Source organism: Primulina huaijiensis, chromosome 14 (genome assembly GCF_012295235.1).
Source record: "Primulina huaijiensis isolate GDHJ02 chromosome 14, ASM1229523v2, whole genome shotgun sequence".
Classification (NCBI taxonomy): domain Eukaryota; kingdom Viridiplantae; phylum Streptophyta; class Magnoliopsida; order Lamiales; family Gesneriaceae; genus Primulina; species Primulina huaijiensis.
Window position 1 is genome coordinate 7,113,832 of NC_133319.1, and position 22,329 is coordinate 7,136,160.

The following is a 22,329-nucleotide window of genomic DNA, read 5'->3' on the forward strand; positions in this document are numbered from 1 at the left end:
ACGATCGATGAACAGAGACCGGAGACCATATGAGGAAAAATGTTTTTATTAAATAATTATTTTTAATTGTTTAATTTGTGGTGTATTCTAAATGAAATTTTCGAAAATGAGGTGTTTTTATAGGCCGAGTTGTATTTTAAACCGGTAATCGATTTTCGATAAAAATAGGGATTTTTTGAGAACTCGGCTAATATTTTCACAAATTTTCCTAAACAAAATATTTTAAATATTATCTAATGAGCTTAATGAGCCTAATATATTAGGTTAATGGGCCTAGACTTGAACATTGTATTTAATTAAAATATAAAGCCATCAAACCCTCACCAAGCCCTCATAACTCACACACACATCACACAAACACACACACAAGGACTCCTCATCAGCCTAAACACATGCACATGCACATGAAAGTTTTTATCTCATTTTTATGTTTTGTTGTAGATAAAGATTCAACGTAAAAAATATATCAGCATGTTTATATAAGCTCTTCGAAACCACTCCTAAACTTGTGGATTCGAAACGATTAAAAACCGATTTTCAAGTTGTTGATATAGGGGTCAAATTGTTCTTGAAACAACTGCTTTAGAAATTATTTTTTACCCATGGATTTAGAGCGATGTAAATCCGCTCCTAAATCCCATATTACAGAAACGATTACAAACGTGCACCTTTTAACATGAGATTTAGGAACAGTTTGAATTATCTCCTAAAATGAATTTTGCAATATTCTTTCGGTTATTTTACTAAATTTTGTTTTTCCAAATCTGTACACATCATTTACAATACCATCCAACCATCAAGAACAATAAATAAATATACATCTATGATAAAATAAAGTAAAAGACTGACCAAAATATGATGCAAAGACAAGTAAATTAAATATATCAAAAGGATTACATGGGTAATCTTTTTATAGGTACAAGAAATTCTTAGACATGGTAAATATGATATTACAAGTAAAAGATCTCCAAATATTGGTCATGATTTTCTCCGATCACCCAAATATTTGATCATCTCGAGATCCACCATATTATAACATTCCCCGAATGTCCTCCGATGGATGTGCCTTGTTAAAACTTTACTAAGAAAATCCAATTAGAAAAAAACCTAGTAAAAGTAAAAAAATGACATTCATCGTTGTTGCTTAACTGTTTCGTTAAGAACCTTGTAAAAAAAACACACATGAAAAAAATTATGGACAAGAGAAAAAGAGTACAATTTTAATTTACTCCAAGTGTTGCTAGTATCATTTAAAATATCTAAGACACCTCATTCCGATCTTGTATACCAATTTCTCAAAAGTTAATGTGAGTAATGATTTTGTGAAAAATTCTGTCAGATTATCACTTGAGCAAATTTGTTGAACTTCAGTACCACATCTTTTCTGCAAATCATGAGTGAAAAAGAACATCGGTGAGATGTGCTTCATCATATCGCCTTTTATGTATCCATGTTTTAGTATGCAATACATGCTACTTTGTCTTTGTACAGTATTGTAGCCGCTTGTTTACTGGAAGTCAAGCCACATTCCTATTTTATTTGATGATTACTTATTTCAACCAAACACATTCTCGACTATCTTCATGGATTGTAATTATTTCTGCATTGTTTGATAAAATGGAGACAATAGAACGGTTTGAAAAGGCTAGAATCGATACATCAGTCTAAAAAAACTGTTTTACAATAAAGTCATCGGATGGATCCGGAAGCAAAATATTTATTTTTTCAATCACGAAAATTTAAGGATAATAAAAATATTCAAAAAAATTATCCTTTTCCAGTGGTGACGAAAACCAAGATGCAAAAATGTACAATCAGTTAAAAAGATGTAAGATCGGAAAATTTAAGAACGGATTGTATTTTATTGAGATAATGAAATGAAAAAGTTAGAAGTGCATAAATTTGAAAACCTATTACACCTACTAAGTAAAAACAAAATCATATCTTCTACTGTTTGAACCGCTGACACTGTCACCTCCTCTTATTTTTCTTTTTTCCTCTCACCACCTCTTATCTTCTTCAAATTTAGCCCTTTCAACATGCATTTTCTGCTTTTCAGGAATTTCGTAGTCTTCTACTCCCCGTTTTTGCGTATACTCCAAATTTTCTTGCAACTGACTACCAATAATGGTCTGAATATGATCTAACCAAGACTCTAACACTAGTTGGAATATGGTAATTTGACCTGTAAGGTTGGACGCAAAGATTCAGACAGACATTTGATAAGAGCTAGATCACTGGTGAAAAGCTTGCAGCTCTTCTCTAGAGAGCCAAGATCACGAATAATATCTTTCCGAAAATTGTCAAAATCAATAGAGTGAGCGAACCACTTGATTTCAACATTGCTAGTAGTTTTGGAGAGTGTTAGTGTAAGGTCCAAAATTAAGACGACGTAATCCAACTGCATGCGAATCTAGGAAATAATGAAAAATAAGTAAATGACTGATTTTAATTGCCATTTAATTATGTGACATACTTGTTTATATGCTAAATGAGATTTTTATTGTCATCATGCATAAAACTTTATTTTTAAAGATTATTCAAGTGACGATCGAGGAACGGGGACCGAAGGCTGAAAAACGAAAAATGTTTTTATTAAATAATTGTTTTTAATTATTTAAAATATGATTGTTGCTTTTTATTATTTTTGAAAATATAGGGTTTTGAGGTGATTTTATACGCCGGGACATAAATTTTATCGGTGTTGGTTTTTCAACTAAAATACGAACTTTTTGGCAACCCGGCTAATAAATTCACATGTTTAATAAAAGAAAAACTTTGTTAATATTTTAATTATGTCCTCATAAGAATAATGGGCCTAATTGATGGCTTATTAGGCCTAATAAACCTTGAAGGCCATTAACTAATATTTAAAGTATTAAAAAATCACAAAAAACCCTATTCTTCTAGCATAAACCATCGGCCACCTAGTTTTAAATTCTGAAAATTCTCCCAAGACACCACACACACACGGCACTACATATCCTAGCTATGGGAAGAAATTCGAAGGGGCTCAAGGAGAAGTTAGCCTAGGTTTCGTCCCCTTCTTCGTCGTCAACGGATATTCGAGCGTATTTAACGCAAAGACACGCCATACATCTCCTTTTCTCGTCCATCATATCATAATAATGTTTAAATATTGTATGCATGAAGAACATAAAGCCACTTTTCTGTATTTTCGAATTATGGCACTTGCATGTATTAAATTCATGAGGTTTGATCCAAAAACTTGTTCTAGGCTTGTTAAGGGTCTGCCATGATGTCATGTTATGTTTGAGCAAAGCTTTTATATAAACTAGAGTCCTAACCAATCAACAAACTCACAACAGAAACAAGGAAACGAGGAAAAAGCCGATTCCTTGCTGTCAAGGGCTTGGGGCAATCGGGTTCATGGGATAAGGGGCTGGCTAGGCCTGGGTTTGGGTTCAGGGCTGGCCTAGGGTCTGTTTACGTCTAGGAGAGAGTCCTAGCCAAGCTAGGACTCGGATTAAGAGGGCTATGAGGAGTCCTTGCAAGCAAGGACTCTTACCGGAGAAAGGACACATGCATGCGCAGACTTGCGCAGCTTGTGCAAGGGTGAGGGTTCAGTCCAGGGCTCAGGGGCTGGGTAGGGGCGAGTCCTTAGGGTCCTAGGTAGGTGTCCTAGAGGATGGTTCAGGGTCTGGAGCGTCGGCTTAGGGTCTAGACACCAAAACATAGAGTCCAAGCACATGGAAACTCTCGGCCAGCATAGGGTTGTATTGGGGACCTTCGTTTTTGGCTTTTGGCTGGGTTCCTTGATGAAGTAAGGGTCCAGTAGGCTAATTTAGGACGTTGGTCAGGTTTTGGTTTGACACGGTTTGGGGGTAACTCGTGAAAATCGAAAGTTGGCTTGGGGTCGAAGTTTAGGTGTCAATTAGGGTTTTTAAATAAAGAAAAATTGGAAAACGGCTCACGGGGGTCGAGTCATGGTCCATAAGGGCTAAAATAATATAAAAAAAACTAAATTTAGAATTAAGGAATTTTATATTAAAGTTTGGGATTTTCGGGGATTAAACACCGTCAAAACAATTAATTAATGATAAATAAAAAAGTATAATATTTATGCTAAATAAAATTATGGGAAAATTAATTTAGGCTTAAATAATTATTTGGGACATGTTAGAGTCATGAAATCAAGAAAAAAGTCAAAATCGAAAAATGTCGAGTCCAAGGGTAAAACGGTCTTTTTACACCTAAAAATTTGTAAGTCATGGCAGTGCCCTAAATGCTATTTTCATGATACTATGACAGATTTTAAATGTTTATGTAATGTTCATGATTAAATTATGATTTTTAAATGTCTATTTGATTTTTATGATTTAAGGAAGACATTTAAAATACATGTTGCATGCTTGGTTTCAAAAATGAAAAAATGTTATGGTATTCATGATTTTTATAAAGTGATGTGAATGAAAAATGTTGACGGAGGTGAAGTGATTGTGACTAATTCGTTAATAATGGCGATGTCGTGAGGGCGATGGTCCCAGTGGGAGCCCGACGATTGTGTTTCCATTATTGCGAATATGAGGTTATGATGTTTGAGGAAGAATGGGAATATCGTGAGGGAAGAAGGCCCCAGAGAGAGTCCATTTATGGGAGAAGGCCCCAGAGGGAGCCCCGACGATCGTATTTCTATTCGATCATGTTAGGCCAAGGCTCAATTGACCGGTGAGAGCGTCGCTGATGTCCCCGCCGCCCAGTACTGTGGTTATATGTAGATGGATCCATCGATCATGTCATGTCATGTCAGGAAAGTCACAATTAACGATCTGAATTCAACAAAGAAAAAGGAAATGGAAAAGGAAAAATGTTCATGATCATGTTAAAGGTTTTATGTCATGTCATGTTGAGAAAAAGGAAAAAGTTAAAGTTATGTTTGCATGTCATGAAAAGTTATTTTACGTAAAAGTATTTTCACTGTTGCATGTGCTTTTATATATATTATTTGCTATAAAGATTATGGTGTGTTGAGTCTTTAGACTCACTAGGTGTGATGGATGCAGGTGAGTTTGAGGGAGGTCTTGACGGATGATCTGACTGGACTGAAGGCGCACACAACCCGAGGACCAGCGCTTCTACTTATTTCCACACTTATGACTTATGAATCATGATTTATAATTAAAGATTTTAAGACTAGTTATTTATGTTTTTTGAGAGATTTTTGAGAGGTTTAGTATGAGCTATTTTTTTAAAATTATTGCTTTTTAGGTTTGGTAAAACAAATTGACGATTTCATTTCTATGACTATTTCGTTGATGTTTCATTTTAAAGGGTAAAATATTTTATAAAAATATTTTCATGGGAGGGAAAAAAAAATTTTCTAGTACTTTTAAAGCAGTAAAAAGGGCAGGACGTTTCAGTTGGTATCAGAGCAAAGGTCCTGTAAAGGGTTGTGCCACCATCAGCGCCGGAAAGATCAGTCGTCAAGCCTCAAAGTTGTAAGTTTTCCTGCTTTATATAATTTAGTGTGTTGTTACATGCATTACGATATGGATCTTATGTTTATGATTACATGTTTATTTGCTTCTTTGAGCATTTATGTCTTGCATGCTTAAAATGCAAATTAAGTTAGGATATGACACATGATTAGAGAACTTAGATTTAAATGCATGTTGGTTACATTAGAATTTGGAAAACATTCAGATAAAATGCCTCCTAGACGTGCACCCGTTATTGGAAACCAAGCCGAGAACAGTGTTAATCGTCAAGAGAATGGACCTCCACCACCACCACCACGGGATGCTGCTACATGTGCACTTGAAGGGATGGCTCGTCTTTTCGAGCAGCAGGTACAGCAGCAGCAGTAACAGTTACAACAGCAGTTACAGCAAATGCAGCAGCAGCAGGCGACTAGGCCACAACAGGATGTTTATGAGCAGTTCCGGAGGCTAGGGCCGAAGGAATTTTCTGGCACTACAGATCCTTTTGCTGCAGAGGGTTGGATTCGTTCACTTGAGGTACATTTTCGCTATCTTGATATGGGAGATGCGGACCGGGTGAGGTGTACTACTTATCTGCTTAGGGACGACACTTCTTTATGGTGGGAAGGAGCCGAGCATGGTGTTGACCTTACTACACTCACTTGGGCACAGTTCAAGACAAAGTTCTATGAGAAATATTTCACTCCGGATGCTAGGAGCCGAATAAAGAGGGAATTTATGGCTCTTCGACATGGAGATGCCACTGTTGCTGAATTTGTGAAGAAATTTGATAGGGGTTGCCATTTTGTGCCCCTTATTGCCAGGGATGCTGAAGAAAAGCTTAGACATTTCATGGATGGCCTACGACCTACCATTCGGGATAAAGTTATGATGATGCGTCCGGAGAATTATGCTATGGCAGTTACTTATGCATATCAGGCTGAGCAGTCCTTGAAGGACATTGACTTTGAGATTCAGCGCAAGAGGCAGCGCTATCAGAATAACAATCAACCCAACAAGAAGCCGAATACTGGTCCTCCTAGACCTCAAGGTCCCCAAAAGCCCCAAGGTCAAGTCAAGAAGCCAGCGCCACCAAAGCCACAAAATCCTGGAGCACCAAAGCCTGCTGAGAGGCAACTATGCAAACAGTGCAACCGCCCACATCTTGGCAAGTGTGAATGTGGATCATTTAAATGCTTCTACTGCAAGGAGGATGGACACAAAGCCAATGAGTGCCCAAAGAGGAAAGCAGCTACTACGGCCCGAGCTTATGTTATGAATGTCGAGGAAGCTGAGGAAGAGGCAGACACTACGCTTATCACAGGTAACCTAGTCATTTAATGTTTTTACATTGTTTACTACCGCATAAAATGTTAAATTGGTTATTAGAATTGGTTTGGGAACAAGATTTAACCTAGAGGAAAATTAGGTTGCATGATCTACCTTAGTTAGATTTAAGTTATGATTTTAGAAACCATAGAAAATAACTTGAATGTTGTGCCTTATTTTATGTGAAGGATGTAATGCTTCTAAATAAAAAGTTTAGGGCCAAAATTAAAGGAAATCATAACTAAGGGGTTGAATGAAGGTATCGAATCTATTGGGGTTAATTGGGCAAATTTTCGAAAATTGAGGTCAAAATTGTAATTTTCGATAATTAAGGGACCAAAACGCAATTAACCAAAATATAAGAGGCTTTAATGTAATTACCAAATTCTTAAGGACCAAAATGAAAATTTCAAAACTCTTAAGGACTAAGATGGAAATTTCCGAAAATTATAAGGGCCAAATTGCAATTATCCGAAATTTTGGGGACTAAAGTGCAAAAATTCAAAAAAAAAATTGAAAGGCTAAAACGCAATTTTCCAGAAATTCTTAAGTTCGACACGCAATATCCACCTAACTTTGGAAAATTAATGATAGTAAATCCTCAAGCTTCAACATGAAAAGATTTAAAGGACATTTTCACTGCAAGGAGGATTATCATTCTAGGTGTGGCTACCTATGCGTTGCTAGATTCAGGAGCTGCACACTCATTTATATCTGAAACCTTCATAAAAAGATTGAAAATTACTCCTCAAGATATGGGTTTGGGTTTCAAAGTTTCAATTCCATCCGGTGATCAAATGCTCACGTCTAAGATTGTCAAGAATCTGGAGCTTCGTTTATGCAAGGATGTTGTGCGGGCAGATCTTATTGTTCTTCCTATGCCCGAATTCGATATTATACTTGGGTTGGATTGTCTATCAGCGAATGGAGCTTCGATTGATTTCCGTCAGCGATCGGTATCTATTAGGCCACCTAGTGGTAAATCTTTTGTCTTCGAGGCGGCAAGAAACAAGCAAATGCCGCACATTATCTCTTGTCTATGTACGAGGAAGCTTATTAAGCATGGATGCCAAGCTTATCTAGCATGTGTCACTACTGCACAGGAATCCATCAGTCAGAAATTAGAAGATGTTGATATTGTGAGGGATTTTCCTATCGTCTTTCCCGAGGACGTTTCCGGTATTCCACCTGACCGTGATGTAGAATTCTCTATTGATCTATTGTCGGGCACCGTTCCTATATCTAAAGCGCCTTATCGTCTAGCACCCGCTGAAATGAAAGAATTTAAAGATCAAATCCAAGAGTTACTAGACAAGGGTTTCATTCGCCCTAGCTATTCTCCATGGGGCGCACCGGTATTATTTGTGAACAAGAAAGATGGTAGTATGCGTCTTTGCATCGATTATCGAGAGCTTAATAGGGTCACCTTCAAGAACAAGTATCCACTGCCAAGAATTGAAGATTTATTTGATCAGTTGAAAGGAGCATCGATATATTCTAAGATTGAGCTTCGATCTGGGTACCATCAGTTGAAAGTAAAAGAGTCAGACGTACATAAGACAGCATTCCGTACCAGATATGGACACTACGAGTTTATGGTCATGCTATTCGGTCTGACTAACGCACCAGCGATCTTCATGGATCTCATGAATCGCGTATTTCAGTCGTATCTGGATCAGTTTATTATTGTCTTCATTGATGATATATTGATTTATTCGAAGAACAAAGAGGAGCATAGTCGTCATTTGAGGACAGCATTGCAAGTACTACAAGACAGGAAGCTATATGCAAAATTCAGCAAGTGCGAGTTTTGGCTCGATAGAGTGGCATTCTTAGGCCACATCATTTCTCGTAATGGCGTTGAAGTTGATCCAAGCAAAGTCGAGGCAGTGAAAGAGTGGCCAGTACCGAAGAGTGTTACCAAGATTCGCAGTTTCTTGGGATTAGCTGGCTATTATCGCAAGTTTATTCAGGGATTCTCTTCTATTGCAGTACCTTTGACATCCTTGACCAAAAAGAATGCAAAGTTTATATGGGGATCAGAGTGCCAAGACAGTTTTGACAAGTTGATTCAAGCCTTGATTTCAGCACCAGTCTTAGCTATGCCATCGGGGCAAAGGGATTATGTTCTTTATACCGACGCATCTGAACTTGGATTGGGCGCAGTTCTGATGCATAATGACCGAGTTATAGCCTATGCGTCGAGACATTTGAAGATTCACGAGAAAAACTACCTCATTAATGATCTTGAGCTTGCAGCAGTAGTTTTTGCTTTGAAAATTTGGAGACACTGCCTTTATGGGGAGAAATGTAAGATATTCACCGATCATAAAAGTTTGAAATACTTCTTCACCCAAAAGAAGCTGAATATGAGACAGCGCAGATGGCTTGAGTTAGTAAAAGACTATGATTGTGACATTAGCTACCATCCGGGAAAAGCTAATGTAGTGGCAGACGCACTGAGTAGAAAAGCAGCAGTTATCACTCATCTATCACTCCAAAGACCGTTGTAGTCCGAAATACAGCGGTTTGAGCTGACAGTGTATGCTAGGGGCGAGGCCCCTAATCTTGCCACATTATCGGTACAGTCGAACTTGAGAGATAGAATTCGTGATGGGCAGTCCGCTGATGAACAGTTACAAAAGTGGAGAGCTAGAGATGAAGCCAAGGGTCGGAAATTATATTCAGAGGTGGATGGTATAGTTCGTTATCGAGATCGATTATGGGTTCCTAGTGACGATTCGTTGAGAGGTCTTATTATGAAGGAAGCTCATGACACACCTTATTCCATTCACCCGGGTAGCACGAAAATGTACAAAGATTTGCAGTTGCTATATTGGTGCCCAGGCATGAAGAGAGACATTCTGAAGTTTGAATCCGAGTGTCTGACTTGCCAACAAGTTAAAGCAGAGCATCAAAGACCAGCAGGGAAATTGAAGCCACTCCCTATTCTCGAGTGAAAATGGGAAAATGTCACCATGGACTTTGTTGTGGGATTGCCAAAGACAGTTAAGGGGTTCAATGCTATATAGGTGATAGTTGATTGTCTCACTAAATCAGCGCATTTCCTACCTATCAAGACGACTTTCACCATGATTCAGTACGTCGACTTGCATATCCGAGAGATAGTTCGTCTGCATGGGATTCATGTATCCATTGTTTCTGGCAGAGATCCGAGATTCACGTCATTTTTCTGGAAAAGCCTACATGCAGCAATGGGGACCAAGTTATTATTTAGCACAGCATTTCATCCTCAAACCGATGGACAGTCAGAAAGAGTTATACAGATTTTGGAAGATCTACTTCGAGCATGTGTTATTGATTTCCAAGGCAGTTTGGAACCAAAATTACCTCTAGTGGAGTTCACCTACAATAATAGCTATCAATCATCAATCGGGATGGCTCCTTTTGAAGCACTTTACGGAAGAAAATGTAGATCTCCTATTCATTGGGACGAAGTTGGTGAAAGAAGAGAGATTGGTCCAGACGTGATTGAAAAGACTACCGAGCTTAGAGTCAAAATTCGCGATAGAATGAAGACGGCGCAGAGCCGACAAAAGAGTTATGCAGACAAGCGACGGAGGGACTTGGAGTTTGCAGAGGACGACCATGTATTTGTGAAAATAGCACCTATGAAGGGTGTTATGCGCTTTGGCAAGAAAGATGTGGGGACTGGGACGTTAATCATGTTCTTAATCGTCATTGGGACTAATTAATCAATTATAATAAACAGGGTCTAAATTTTTTTTTTTAAATATAATATCAAATGCGGAACGTAATGGAATCACTCTACTATACATATCAGTATAAAGGTAAAGTACAAGTCTTGTACTATATACAATCATTTACAAACTAATGTTCAACTACTAAATATCAAGTGTTCAACCCTATCTTAGATCAAGTCCATAGTCTCCACTCTAATCACGATCTCTCTCTTCATCTCCTCGACCCTGAACCTGTCCCACCTGTTGTCATGCACACATACAAACACGACAACAGCCGGATAACTCCGGTGAGAATAAATCTCAGTATAAATCAACGAAACATGCAATCATATAATTAATATAAAGAATGAAGCAGATATCAGATATATATCAAAATCTGAAACATAATTAATATCAAACTATCAATCATACTCGTGACTCCACGACTCAGACTAGACTCAATCCTAGTCTAGGGATCCCGGTTTCCAGACGTTGGTATTCCTATATCGACCAACAGTAATAGAAGAAACTCCGATTCTATCCACGTCGATGTAACCAAACATCCAGTGTCTTGACCTATCCGTCACAGACTGTGGCACTATCGCCAATACACTATCTTGTGACATCGTGCAATGTGCCCGTGGCGATCCCGCCACTATCAGGTACTTCTGTCACAAGATCACTCATCTAATATTCGTCTAACACATGCTCTCTATACATCAATAGAACAAGCATATCAAATCAAATCAATGCAAATAATAACAAATAGTATGTGATTTAGGGAAACACAANCTGTTCTCGGTTCTACGATGTCTAATATCTCAAGAACATCATATATCAATCCTATCCGATTCTGACAATATCATAATTTCAAACCATATCAAAATTCAATAAAACTTATGTCTAGTTGAAGCTCTCGTCGATAGAAACACGGTACCGCAGTCGGATTGAAATTCTAACGGGCGGATCTTGCACAAACTTCAAATTCCTAAAATAAAAGGCGTAAGGATTTCTGGCAAGTTTCTCGTTTCCTTTCTTCAGCTTTCTGAAGAAGAAAGAACTTATATATGTCAAATGCATGTCCAAGCAACGTGGCACATTCTTCTTGTTTCTCAGGCGGCGCTCGGGCGGTCATAAGTTACCGCTCGGGCGCGGAACGTTCTGCCCGAGTGCTCACTTGTTATCCACTGGCGCTCGGGCGGTCAAAAACTACCGCTCGGGCGTCAAACGTTCTGTCAAAAGGCAAAGCTGGTGGTGCACTGGCGCTCGGGCGGTCCTTTTCTACCGCTCGGGCGCCACAGGTTCTGTCCAACTTCTTGGCTTGTCTTGCACCGACGCCCGGCTACCCCACTCGAGCTCTTACAACCTCAATTTTGTCAATTAATCAATGTCTGACTACAGTACTAAAATCTCGGGCATTACAAAAGACAAGCTTAGTCCAAGATTTATAGGTCCGTTTGAGATTTTGGAAAGATTGGGACACTAGCTGATAGAGTGGCATTGCCACCATCACTTTCTGGAGTTCATAATGTGTTCCGTATTTCGATGTAGCGGAAGTACATGTCGAATCCGTCACATGTGCTTAATTATGAACCTCTCCAATTAACTCCAAATATGACATATGAGGAAAGACCTGTCCAGATCTTAGCAAGGCAAGAAAGAATATTGCGAAACAATGTCATTCAAATGGTCAAGGTCAAGTGGCTGAATCACTCGGAAGAAGAAGCTACTTGGGAAACCGAGATGGACTTGAAGAGTCGCTATCCAGATCTATTCGGTAAGTTCTAATTTCGAGGGCGAAATTTTATTTAAGGGGGGGAGGAATTGTAAGGTCCAAAATTAAGACGACGTAATCCAACTGCATGCGAATCTAGGTAATAATGAAAAATAAGTAAATGACTGATTTTAATTGCTATTTAATTATGTGACATACTTGTTTATATGCTAAATGAGATTTTTATTGTCATCATGCATAAAACTGTATTTTTAAGGATTATTCAAGTGACGATCGAGGAACAGGGACCGAAGGCTGAAAAACGAAAAATGTTTTTATTAAATAATTGTTTTTAATTATTTAAAATAAGAGTGTTGCTTTTTATTATTTTTGGAAATATAGGGTTTTGAGGTGATTTTATACGCCGGGACATAAATTTTGTCAGTGTTGGTTTTTAAACTAAAATACGAACTTTTTGGCAACTCGGCTAATAAATTCACATGTTTAATAAAAGAAAAACTTTGTTAATATTTTAATTATGTCCTCATTAGACTAATTGGCCCAATTAGATGGCTTATTAGGCCTAATAAACCTTGAAGGCCATTAACTAATATTTAAAGTATTAAAAAACCACAAAAAACCCTATTCTTCTAGCATAAACCATCGGCCACCTAGTTTTAAATTCTGAAAATTCTCCCAAGACACCACACACACACGGCACTACATATCCTAGCTGTGGGAAGAAATTCGAAGGGGCTCAAGGAGAAGTTAGCCTAGGTTTCGTCCCGTTCTTCGTCGTCAACGGATATTCGAGCGTATTTAACGCAAAGACACGTCATACATCTCCTTTTCTCGTCCATCATATCATAATAATGTTTAAATACTGTATGCATGAAGAACATAAAGCCACTTTTCTGTATTTTCGAATTATGGCACTTGCATGTATTAAATTCATGAGGTTTGATCCAAAAACTTGTTCTAGGCTTGTTAAGGGATTGCCATGATGTCATGTTATGTTTGAGCAAAGCTTTTATATAAACTAGAGTCCTAACCAATCAACAAACTCACAACAGAAACAAGGAAACGAGGAAAAAGCCGATTCCTTGCTGTCAAGGGCTTGGGGCGATCGGGTTCATGGGATAAGGGGCTGGCTGGGCCTGGGCTTGGGTTCAAGGCTGGCCTAGGGTCTGTTTATGTCTAGGGGAGAGTCCTATCCAAGCTAGGACTCGGATTAAGAAGGCTGGGAGGAGTCCTTGCAAGCAAGGACTCCAACCCGAGAAAGGACACATGCATGCGCAGACTTGCGCAGCTTGTGCAGGGGTGAGGGTTCGGTCCAGGGCTCAGGGGTGAGGGTTCGGTCCAGGGCTTAGGGTCCTAGGTAGGTGTCCTAGAGGATGGTTCAGGGTCTGGAGCGTTGGCTTAGGGTCTAGACACCAAAACATAGAGTCCAAGCACATGGAAACTCTCGGCCAGCGTAGGGTTGTATTGGGGACCTTTGTTTTTTGCTTTGGCTGGGTTCCTTGATGAAGTAAGGGTCCAGTAGGCTAATTTAGGATGTTGGTCAGGTTTTGGTTTGACACGGTTTTGGGGTTAACTCGTGAAAATCGAAAGTTGGCTCGGGGTCAAATTTTAGGTGTCAATTAGGGTTTTTAAATAAAGAAAAATTGGAAAACGGCTCACGGGGGTTGAGTCGTGGTCCATAAGGGCTAAAATAATATAAAAAGTCTAAATTTAGAATTTAGGAATTTTATATTAAAGTTTTGGATTTTTCGGGATTAAAACACCGTCAAAACAATTAATTAATGATAAATGAAAAAGTATAATATTTAAGCTAAATAAAATTATGAGAAAATTAATTTACGCTTAAATATTTATTTGGCACATGTTAGAGTCATGAAATCAAGAAAAAAGTCAAAATCAAAAAATGTCTAGTCCAGGGGTAAAACGGTCTTTTTACACCTGAAAATTTGTAAGCGTCATGGCAGTGCCCTAAATGCTATTTTCATGATATTATGACAGATTTTAAATGTCTATGAAATGTTCATGATTAAATTATGATTTTTAAATGTCTATTTGATTTTTATTATTTAAGGAAGAAATTTAAAATACATGTTGCATGTTTGGTTTCAAAAATGAAAAAATGTTATTGTATTCATGATTTTTATAAAGTGATGTGAATGAAAAATGTTGTAGGAGGTGAAGTGATTGTGACTAATTCGTTAATAATGGCGATGTCGTGAGGGTGATGGTCCCAGTGGGAGCCCGACGATCGTGTTTCTATTATTGCGAATATGAGGTTATGAGGTTTGAGGAAGAATGGGAATATCGTGAGGGGAGAAGGCCCCAGAAGGAGCCTATTTATGGGAGAAGGTCCCAGAAGGAGCCCCGACGATCGTATTTCTATTCGATCATGTTAGGCCAAGGCTCAGTTGACCGGTGAGAGCGTCGCTGATGTCCCCACCGCCCAGTACTGTGATTATATGTAAATGGATCCATCGATCATATCATGTCATGTCAGGAAAGTCACAATTAACGATCTGAATTCAACAAAGAAAAAGGAAATGGAAAAGGAAAAATGTTCATGATCATGTTAAAGGTTTTATGTCATGTCATGTTGAGAAAAAGGAAAAAGTTAAAGTTGTGTTTGCATGTCATGAAAAGTTATTTTACGTAAAAGTATTTTCACTGTTGCATGTGGTTTTATATATATTATTTGCTATAAAGATTATGGTGTGTTGAGTCTTTAGACTCACTAGGCCGAGGACCAGCGCTTCTACTTATTTCCGCACTTATGACTTATGAATCATGATTTATAATTAAAGATTTTAAGACTAGTTATTTATGCTTTTTGAGAGATTTTTGAGAGGTTTAGCATGAGCTATTCTTTTCAAATTATTGCTTTTTAGATTTGGTAAAACAAATTGACGATTTCATTTCTATGACTATTTCGTTGATGTTTCATTTTAAAGAGTAAAATATTTTATAAAAATATTTTAATGGGAGGGACGAAATTTAGAAAAAAAAAATTTTCTAGTACTTTTAAAGTAGTAAAAAGGGCAGGACGTTTCAGTTAGAGTAGATGCCATGTAAGCCAACTGTTGGCTGGAGAATTTATTGACTCAAGTGTAATAAACAATCTTTATTTTAATATAATTTACTTTTTAATGGTTTCGTTATTCTTTATCTGTATACCCATGCAAACAGCATAGATAAAGTCCTTGATTATGCTTTAATACAAATGAATCGTAATTCGATGTTGAAACTCATTTGTAAACACGGCATATTCTAAATTTGTTCCTAGTCGATTCAGCCGCCTAAAACAGGGATAAAGGTCGCTTGAACTCGAGACTAGCATCTGTGATGTTATGTACCGCGTTTCTTGGTAAGGGCATATAGATGTCCAAACATGCAGATGGGTAGGCATATGATGATTATACCGAATAACCCTCTCTCGGACTTTCCAAGTGGTTATCATTCATCGAGAGGATAAGTCTGTGGTTATGATTGTACACCATTAGTCCTTACGACCCGGGACAACACTGAGGCTCTATATGCTAGGGCTGTGCTTTGACTCGTTTACCGGCTCCAGGAGAGTCATCAGGTGGCAAGGTTGGGTATAGTTGCGACACATATAGGAGCCAGTGCATTGTAGTTGGGGATTCACCGCTCACCTACGAGTGTGGATATTCTATGTGATCTGATGTAATAATAGTGCATGGAATCTCTGGCCAGAGTATGATATGTACGTTAGAGAAAGATTTCTCCAATTGTACACACGATGCAACTATTATAGTTATCACGTGGTTATCGAATTAATATGCAACCCTCGATGAACCAATGGTTGCAGATTCTATCGCGATATATGAGATGAAAGGACCGTACTGTACGTTAATCATAATCGACTGGTTCTTGCAGGCACTATCAGTGATACCTATGGGATCATGGGACGATGATACTAGACGCTCTTACCATGATCCGATGGGTGCAATCAGAAATGAGTTCTGACATTTTTGATCAAGGTGTTGATGAAAAGAATGGGGCTAACTATGGTAAGCGCGAATAAAGGATCATGTCCTGAATCACAAAGAGTTGTGAACCCACGGCTAGCTGTATCCCTGAACCATTGAGGGTCACACAAGTAATGAATCGTTTGTTTCGGTTGAGAGAATAAATTCAAGATGTTGAATTTATATTATAATATAGTAAATTCAAAGTGTTGAATTTATTTTAATTAATTTTTGAGAGAATAAATTCAAGGAGTTGAATTTATAAAATTTGAGAATTTAAATTTATTCAACTCAAATGTTGGGTTTATTAAATATTAAATTTTGGAGGTAATATAAATTCAAGGAATTAAATTTATAATTTGAATAATAAATTCAAATGTTGAATTTATAAATGATTTAATTTATTAAACTCAAATGTTGAGCTTATTAATTAATAAATTAAATATGGTGGTTAATATGTTTAATGGGCTTGTAAGAGTACAAGTCTAACATATTAAATAATTAAAATTATTAATGGACTTTGATTAATTGATTTAATTAGTTGGACTAATCCAATTAATTAATCAAGCCCATTAATGTTATTTAAAGAGCCTAATTATTATACTATGATAATTAGATCATGGGTTGATTATAAAAGTGATTTGAGAAGTCAAAACCCTAGTCTCCTATCACCATATTTTCGAGAATCACTCTTCCAAAAGAAAAAAAAAAATTCGGCCACCTCTCCTGAGAAAGAAATCTGAGCCGTCTCTCAAATATTTTTCTCATACGTAAAATCTCTTCCATATTTTCTAGTGCAATTTGGAAGAGGATCTAGTCGTGGACTTGATAGGAGGATCAAACAAGGAGTTCCTCGAAGAAAGTTCGTAGGGATTCATCAAGAGCTAATCCGTTGATACCGGAGTAGTTGGAGCCAAGTGATTTAATTCACAAATGTATAATTTCTAACGCCCTATGAATGTTTGATTCAGAACACCATACAAACGCCCAATCAAATATATTTTGATTGTCAAAATAAAATAAAAATTTTAAAACTTCCGCTGCGTTTGGGTGTGTAGAAAACTGAGATCCAACAGAGAGGTCCTTGATTTGCTACTTGACTTGATCGAGCCAAAATTTTGAATAATTGTCGTCGAATTATGAAAGACATTTAAATTTAGACAGAAGGAGATTCTTTTTCAAGAATTGGAGAGCCCGATTAAAAAGTAAGTTGGTGGAGGAGTGGAATGGATGAGCTGCCGATTTGAGGATCAACGGGTGCGTAAGTGGCTGGAATCTCAAGTTCTTCAGGCCGTGGATCAGCCACTTAATTTCCGAACCAGGCTGTCACGAGAAGATAACAATGTCTTGACCGGGAAGAATGTTGGTATATGCACTGGGGTCTTCAAAATTCTGATCAGCAGATGGGGCCGGGATTGTTGACAAAATTCTAAATTTGGTTCTCCCTTAGCGTAATGTCCCTCTTTCTTAGTTGTAGAATCTTCAATCATTGAAGAGGAGTGGCCCATTATACTCTGATCGAATTCAAATTGAGAGAAGGAGTAGACAACTTCATCCACAGAGATGAGGGAAATCTCTAAGAGATCTTTTTGAGTTTGAGTTTGAGTTTGAGTTTGAGTGGGAGATTGAAGAAGAGCAAGCTCAGTAGATTCTTTTTATTTTTCCAAGTAATGGACTTGAATATGTTCTTGGATGATGGTTTCAACATGAATTTGAGCCTTTGAGCTACCAGCTTGGTTCTCCTCGGTCATCTCAGTGTCATCTTGAGCAGCGAATGACATTTCCTCATCAGTGACTGCCGAAACTTTCTAAACGGTTGGCTTCTTACTAGTCTCAGTTTCTCATAGGCAAAGAATAGATCAATATTCTCATTTTCAACCACGGAAAAGCTGAAGATCCTGTCTCTTGACTTTCACCATCATGGATCGTGACAATACATCCATTTCTAGCTGACTTATCACGGTTGCGCCATATTGTGTTGTTGGGAAATTAGTAACAAAATTGTCCATTCTCTGTTGAATTAAATATCATAAAAGTGAAATAATAATGTAAGATCGATATTAGTTTTACTAGATCTTATTAATTGTATGCTTAAAATAGTAGATCAAGTATATAATTATATGAAATTATTTAATATTTTACAATCCAAAATTATTATTAATAAGCGTATATATTATGAGAAATAAATATAATGTAATTTAAAACAATAAACTATTTTAAATAATTTTTAAGAAATCACTAAATATTTTCCTATTCAAAAAGTTAAAAAAATAGTAAAATAATTATAGGAAAAAGTTATTTGTAAACCCAAAGAAAAATCTGTCCGAAAATTATTTATAGTCTTGAAAGCCCAATAAGGTGTTGGGCTTCTATCTACCAGAATAGGCCAATCGAAGCCCAAATCACGATTTAAGAGGGAATTCGTATTGTTCTTTTTTCCGAAAGATTTTTAACCTTTCGCTCTGTGGTTCTCCAATCTCCCAACACTTGCTTCCTACACACAAAATCTATATCTATATATTAAAAAAATAAATTAAAAAATCTTAATAAAATAGTGATAAATTCTCCATACATCCAGGGTTTCCATTTCCACCAAATCTGCAATGGATCGGTACCACAAGGTGGAGAAGCCGAAACCTGAATCTCCTGTTAACGAGAATGAGATCCGAATCACTTCCCAGGGTTTGGTTCGTAACTATATCACCTATGCCACAACCCTTCTTCAGGTACTTGTTTTTCTGTTCTTTGATTTCTTCTTGTTTAGTTTTTTGGAAAAAAATTGTTATTTTTACGATATTATTTTAGAAAATCTGTTTTTGTACATTTTGTTTCTTCTGATCTGTTTGGATGCATCTGTTTCATTTTCGGGCAGCTGCATTGGTCCCAAGCGGATTATTATGTGCTATTCCCTTTTGGGGGAGAGGAAGGTCATATGTAATCGGATATTTGGATTAACATGTTTCACATGTATTTTATTTATTTAGAACGCATACACATATTAGTAGATAGATATGACATTGTATTATGATAAAGATTAAAATAGTTAGAAGTAATGATTATATTAGGAGATGTTAAAATAAGGTTTTGGGAAAGCAGTGAAAACTAGATATCAGAGTCTTTTTTCCTTTTTAAAAATGGAAAATGTTTCTGGAAGACAAAATCAAAGCACAGCCTTACATTATGTGGATAGAGGACAGGGTGTACGCCTTTGTAAATCATTTGATTGCAATGGGAAAAAACAATAGTTACTCTTTATATGCCAAGTGTAACTCTGACTGCTTTGGACCTCTAGAAATGCCTGCAATTTCCTAAAATGGTACTGCGAATGTGATTCTATTTTTAATCTATTTCTCAGGAGAGGCGAGTGAAAGAGATCGTCTTGAAAGCAATGGGTCAAGCTATTAGCAAGACAGTAGCTATTGCAGAGATCATTAAGGTTGCTATGCGGATACTGTTTTCATGCTGCTTTCTTTTCTCCCTTTTCTTTTCAATGCAATGTTAAAAATTTATTGCATATCTTTGGAAATAGAGAAGGATTCCTCGAATACACCAGGACACTGCCATCAGTTCAGTGAGCATAACTGACACTTTCGAACCCATTGAAGAGGGCCTTCAGATGTTAGTTTCTCCTATTCCCGGATTCACCCTATGATTGTCCTCTGCTATCATACACTGACCTGTTATTACGTTCTAGTCGATACTTCTTATACCGTTGTCCATGTATAGAGTGGGCTTCCGAGTCTCTAATTTGATTTAATTTCTAGTACAGTGTGGAGCAGACCCGCCATGTCTCCATGATTTCAATCACCCTGTCTTTGAAGGAGCTTAACAAGAATTCTCCTGGGTAACTGTTCTGCCCCGTATGTCTTAGTAAAACATCTATCATGGTAGAAAGGCATACACGATAATATGGAATATTTCTATATGATGCAAAAAAGTTTGTGATTTATTTTTTTAGCGACCTGTTGTTTTTCTCCTCGCTATGTTAACATGCAAGCATTATCTTGTGCTTTTCACTCTTTTATAATTTCGGCAGCTATTTTGATTTGTAAGCATGAATAAATAAGTATATTTTCTCATTGGCGGGGGCTTACTAGAATCTGAATACTTTCTGCAGATGTTTATTCCTTGATGCAAAGTAACCTTCTCTAGATTGTTTTTTATTTAGGTATCAAGCTCCATCTCATGTGGATCAATCTAGACAGTGGAACAGTTATCAGCCACAGCAACAACCTCCAAGACAACAAGCGCACATAGTGTACAACATGAGTAACAGAGGTAGAAAAGCAACTGCAATTTGACCTGTTCGATATATCGTTGACATCTCAAAGCATTAGTTTGGTGCTTTTTTATGTTTAGATACTTATGAACGAGGAAGAGGTCGTGGTAGGGGGAGGGGCCGTGGTTGGAACAGAGGTGGATACACCAACTACCAAGGTATTTCTTTCATGTCTTATGATTTGAGCAACCAAATTGTCCGTATTCATCATGCATATTCTGCACATTCTTTTTTTACAGATAATGACGGATATTCTAACTGGGGTCGAGGTGGTGGACGTGGTGGTTGGGGTTATCAAGGTCAGTATATTTTTCCTTTCTTGACTTCAAAATGGTGCCGATGTTCTGAAAACTAATAGTTTTTTCATTCTTCCGGTTTGTCTGTACTTTTGTTGGTCAAATGCTCTTCAGACTCTCTTGTATGTAATTTTACCCTTTTTCCGACAGGTGGTGGATACGGAAGAGGAAGAGGTGGAGTTGGTGGACGAGGCTATGGCCGGGGCCGTGGAAGAATGGATGGGGGCCGTGGCAGACTGGATGGCCGCCCAAGGGGTGGTGGCAACCAAGCATAGTTGGAATGTTGGTTTTCTGTTTTGCTCAAGACAAATGCTTGGTTTGGCTTCAGTTGGTGCTATGTTGAAAGCTTGTTTTGCATTTCATAAAAGTGTGGCTTCTTTGCATAAAAATGTCAGCAGCTGAGATAAATGTTTGTTTATGTATGTGAGCAAGCTTTGTTTAGACAATATGTGTTATAATGAGCCAGAATCAACCATTTTTAGAAGTGTTTGCTTTCTTGGGTTAAGCCTTTTTGCCCCTAGATATCTTTTTAGACCATTAATTGTAATTCTAGGAAAATATTCTTTCATTTTATATTACGTTTAAATCTTTAAAAGAAAATACTTGTGAATAATTAATTTTATCTGTTTCTTGATTTTTAAGGCTCGAAACAAACTCGGCATTGAATTTCAATTTTAGCATTCATTTTTCTCAACCAAGAGTTGGGTGTGCCTTGACAAAATCATAAACGGGTTCTCGTTGTCCTTGAAATTCTTGAATATCTGTGGATCGAATTTTGAATCAGATATCAACAACAATAGTTTGATTTCTCACTTTTAAAATATAATTTTCTTTGTTGAAATTATTATTATTCACTTTATTATTTTCTGTTCTTTCTCTGCCCTTTATCCATTCACCTCTGCTAGGTGGGTACTATTAATTTAACACCCCACGAATAAATTCAATAATCACGTCTAGATTCGTATTTCGCATGAGAACAAAATTTTGTAGAAAATTTTACCGATTATGAGGATAAATATGTATTTGCCAGCGTTCAAGTCCAGGTACGTTCAACCGTTTGATGTCGAATCTTTGAATGCGACTATTTGCTTATATATTGTATGCATACGTTGTTGTGTATAAATTAGTGGATAAATCTTGATTTCTAATGCTTTAAATTTATCACTAAAAAAATTATATATTAGATGGAAATTTAAATTGAATTAGAAAATTAATAAAAGTTACACGGATGATCTTGTGATGATCGTGTAATTGAATTAGATATTTTTCTGTTTTGACTGATTAATCTTGTAACGATCGATATCGTCAATAAAATTTATAAATTTTAACGGTAAAAAAAAAAAATTGAAAGAGAAAGGTAGACTAACTAATATGTAGCAACCATGGCATTAGCTGGTGAACTTCCTTAAGTGATATTTTAAAAATTTTGTAATTAAAATGCAAACTTCGTTTCCATTTTTTTTTCTTGTGATCATGAAAACAATGTTTGGTTTGAGAGAGTCGGAAAAGTAAAAATACAGTACTTTCAACAAGAAGATATTCATGCTTCCAAGTTATAT

At 37.1% G+C, this 22,329-nt stretch overlaps 1 protein-coding gene across 1 annotated transcript; it reads left to right on the forward strand.

Annotated features, from left to right (window-relative positions):
• Positions 1-18,648: 18,648 nt before the first annotated feature.
• On the forward strand, positions 18,649-21,254 carry LOC140956632 (uncharacterized). The gene is made up of 8 exons (XM_073413459.1): positions 18,649-18,921; positions 19,551-19,631; positions 19,725-19,813; positions 19,965-20,039; positions 20,364-20,473; positions 20,555-20,632; positions 20,714-20,773; positions 20,921-21,254. Exons 1-8 carry the CDS (start codon positions 18,799-18,801, stop codon positions 21,043-21,045), a joined length of 741 nt encoding a protein of 246 aa, XP_073269560.1. The 5' UTR covers positions 18,649-18,798; the 3' UTR covers positions 21,046-21,254.
• The last annotated feature ends 1,075 nt before the right edge of the window (positions 21,255-22,329 follow it).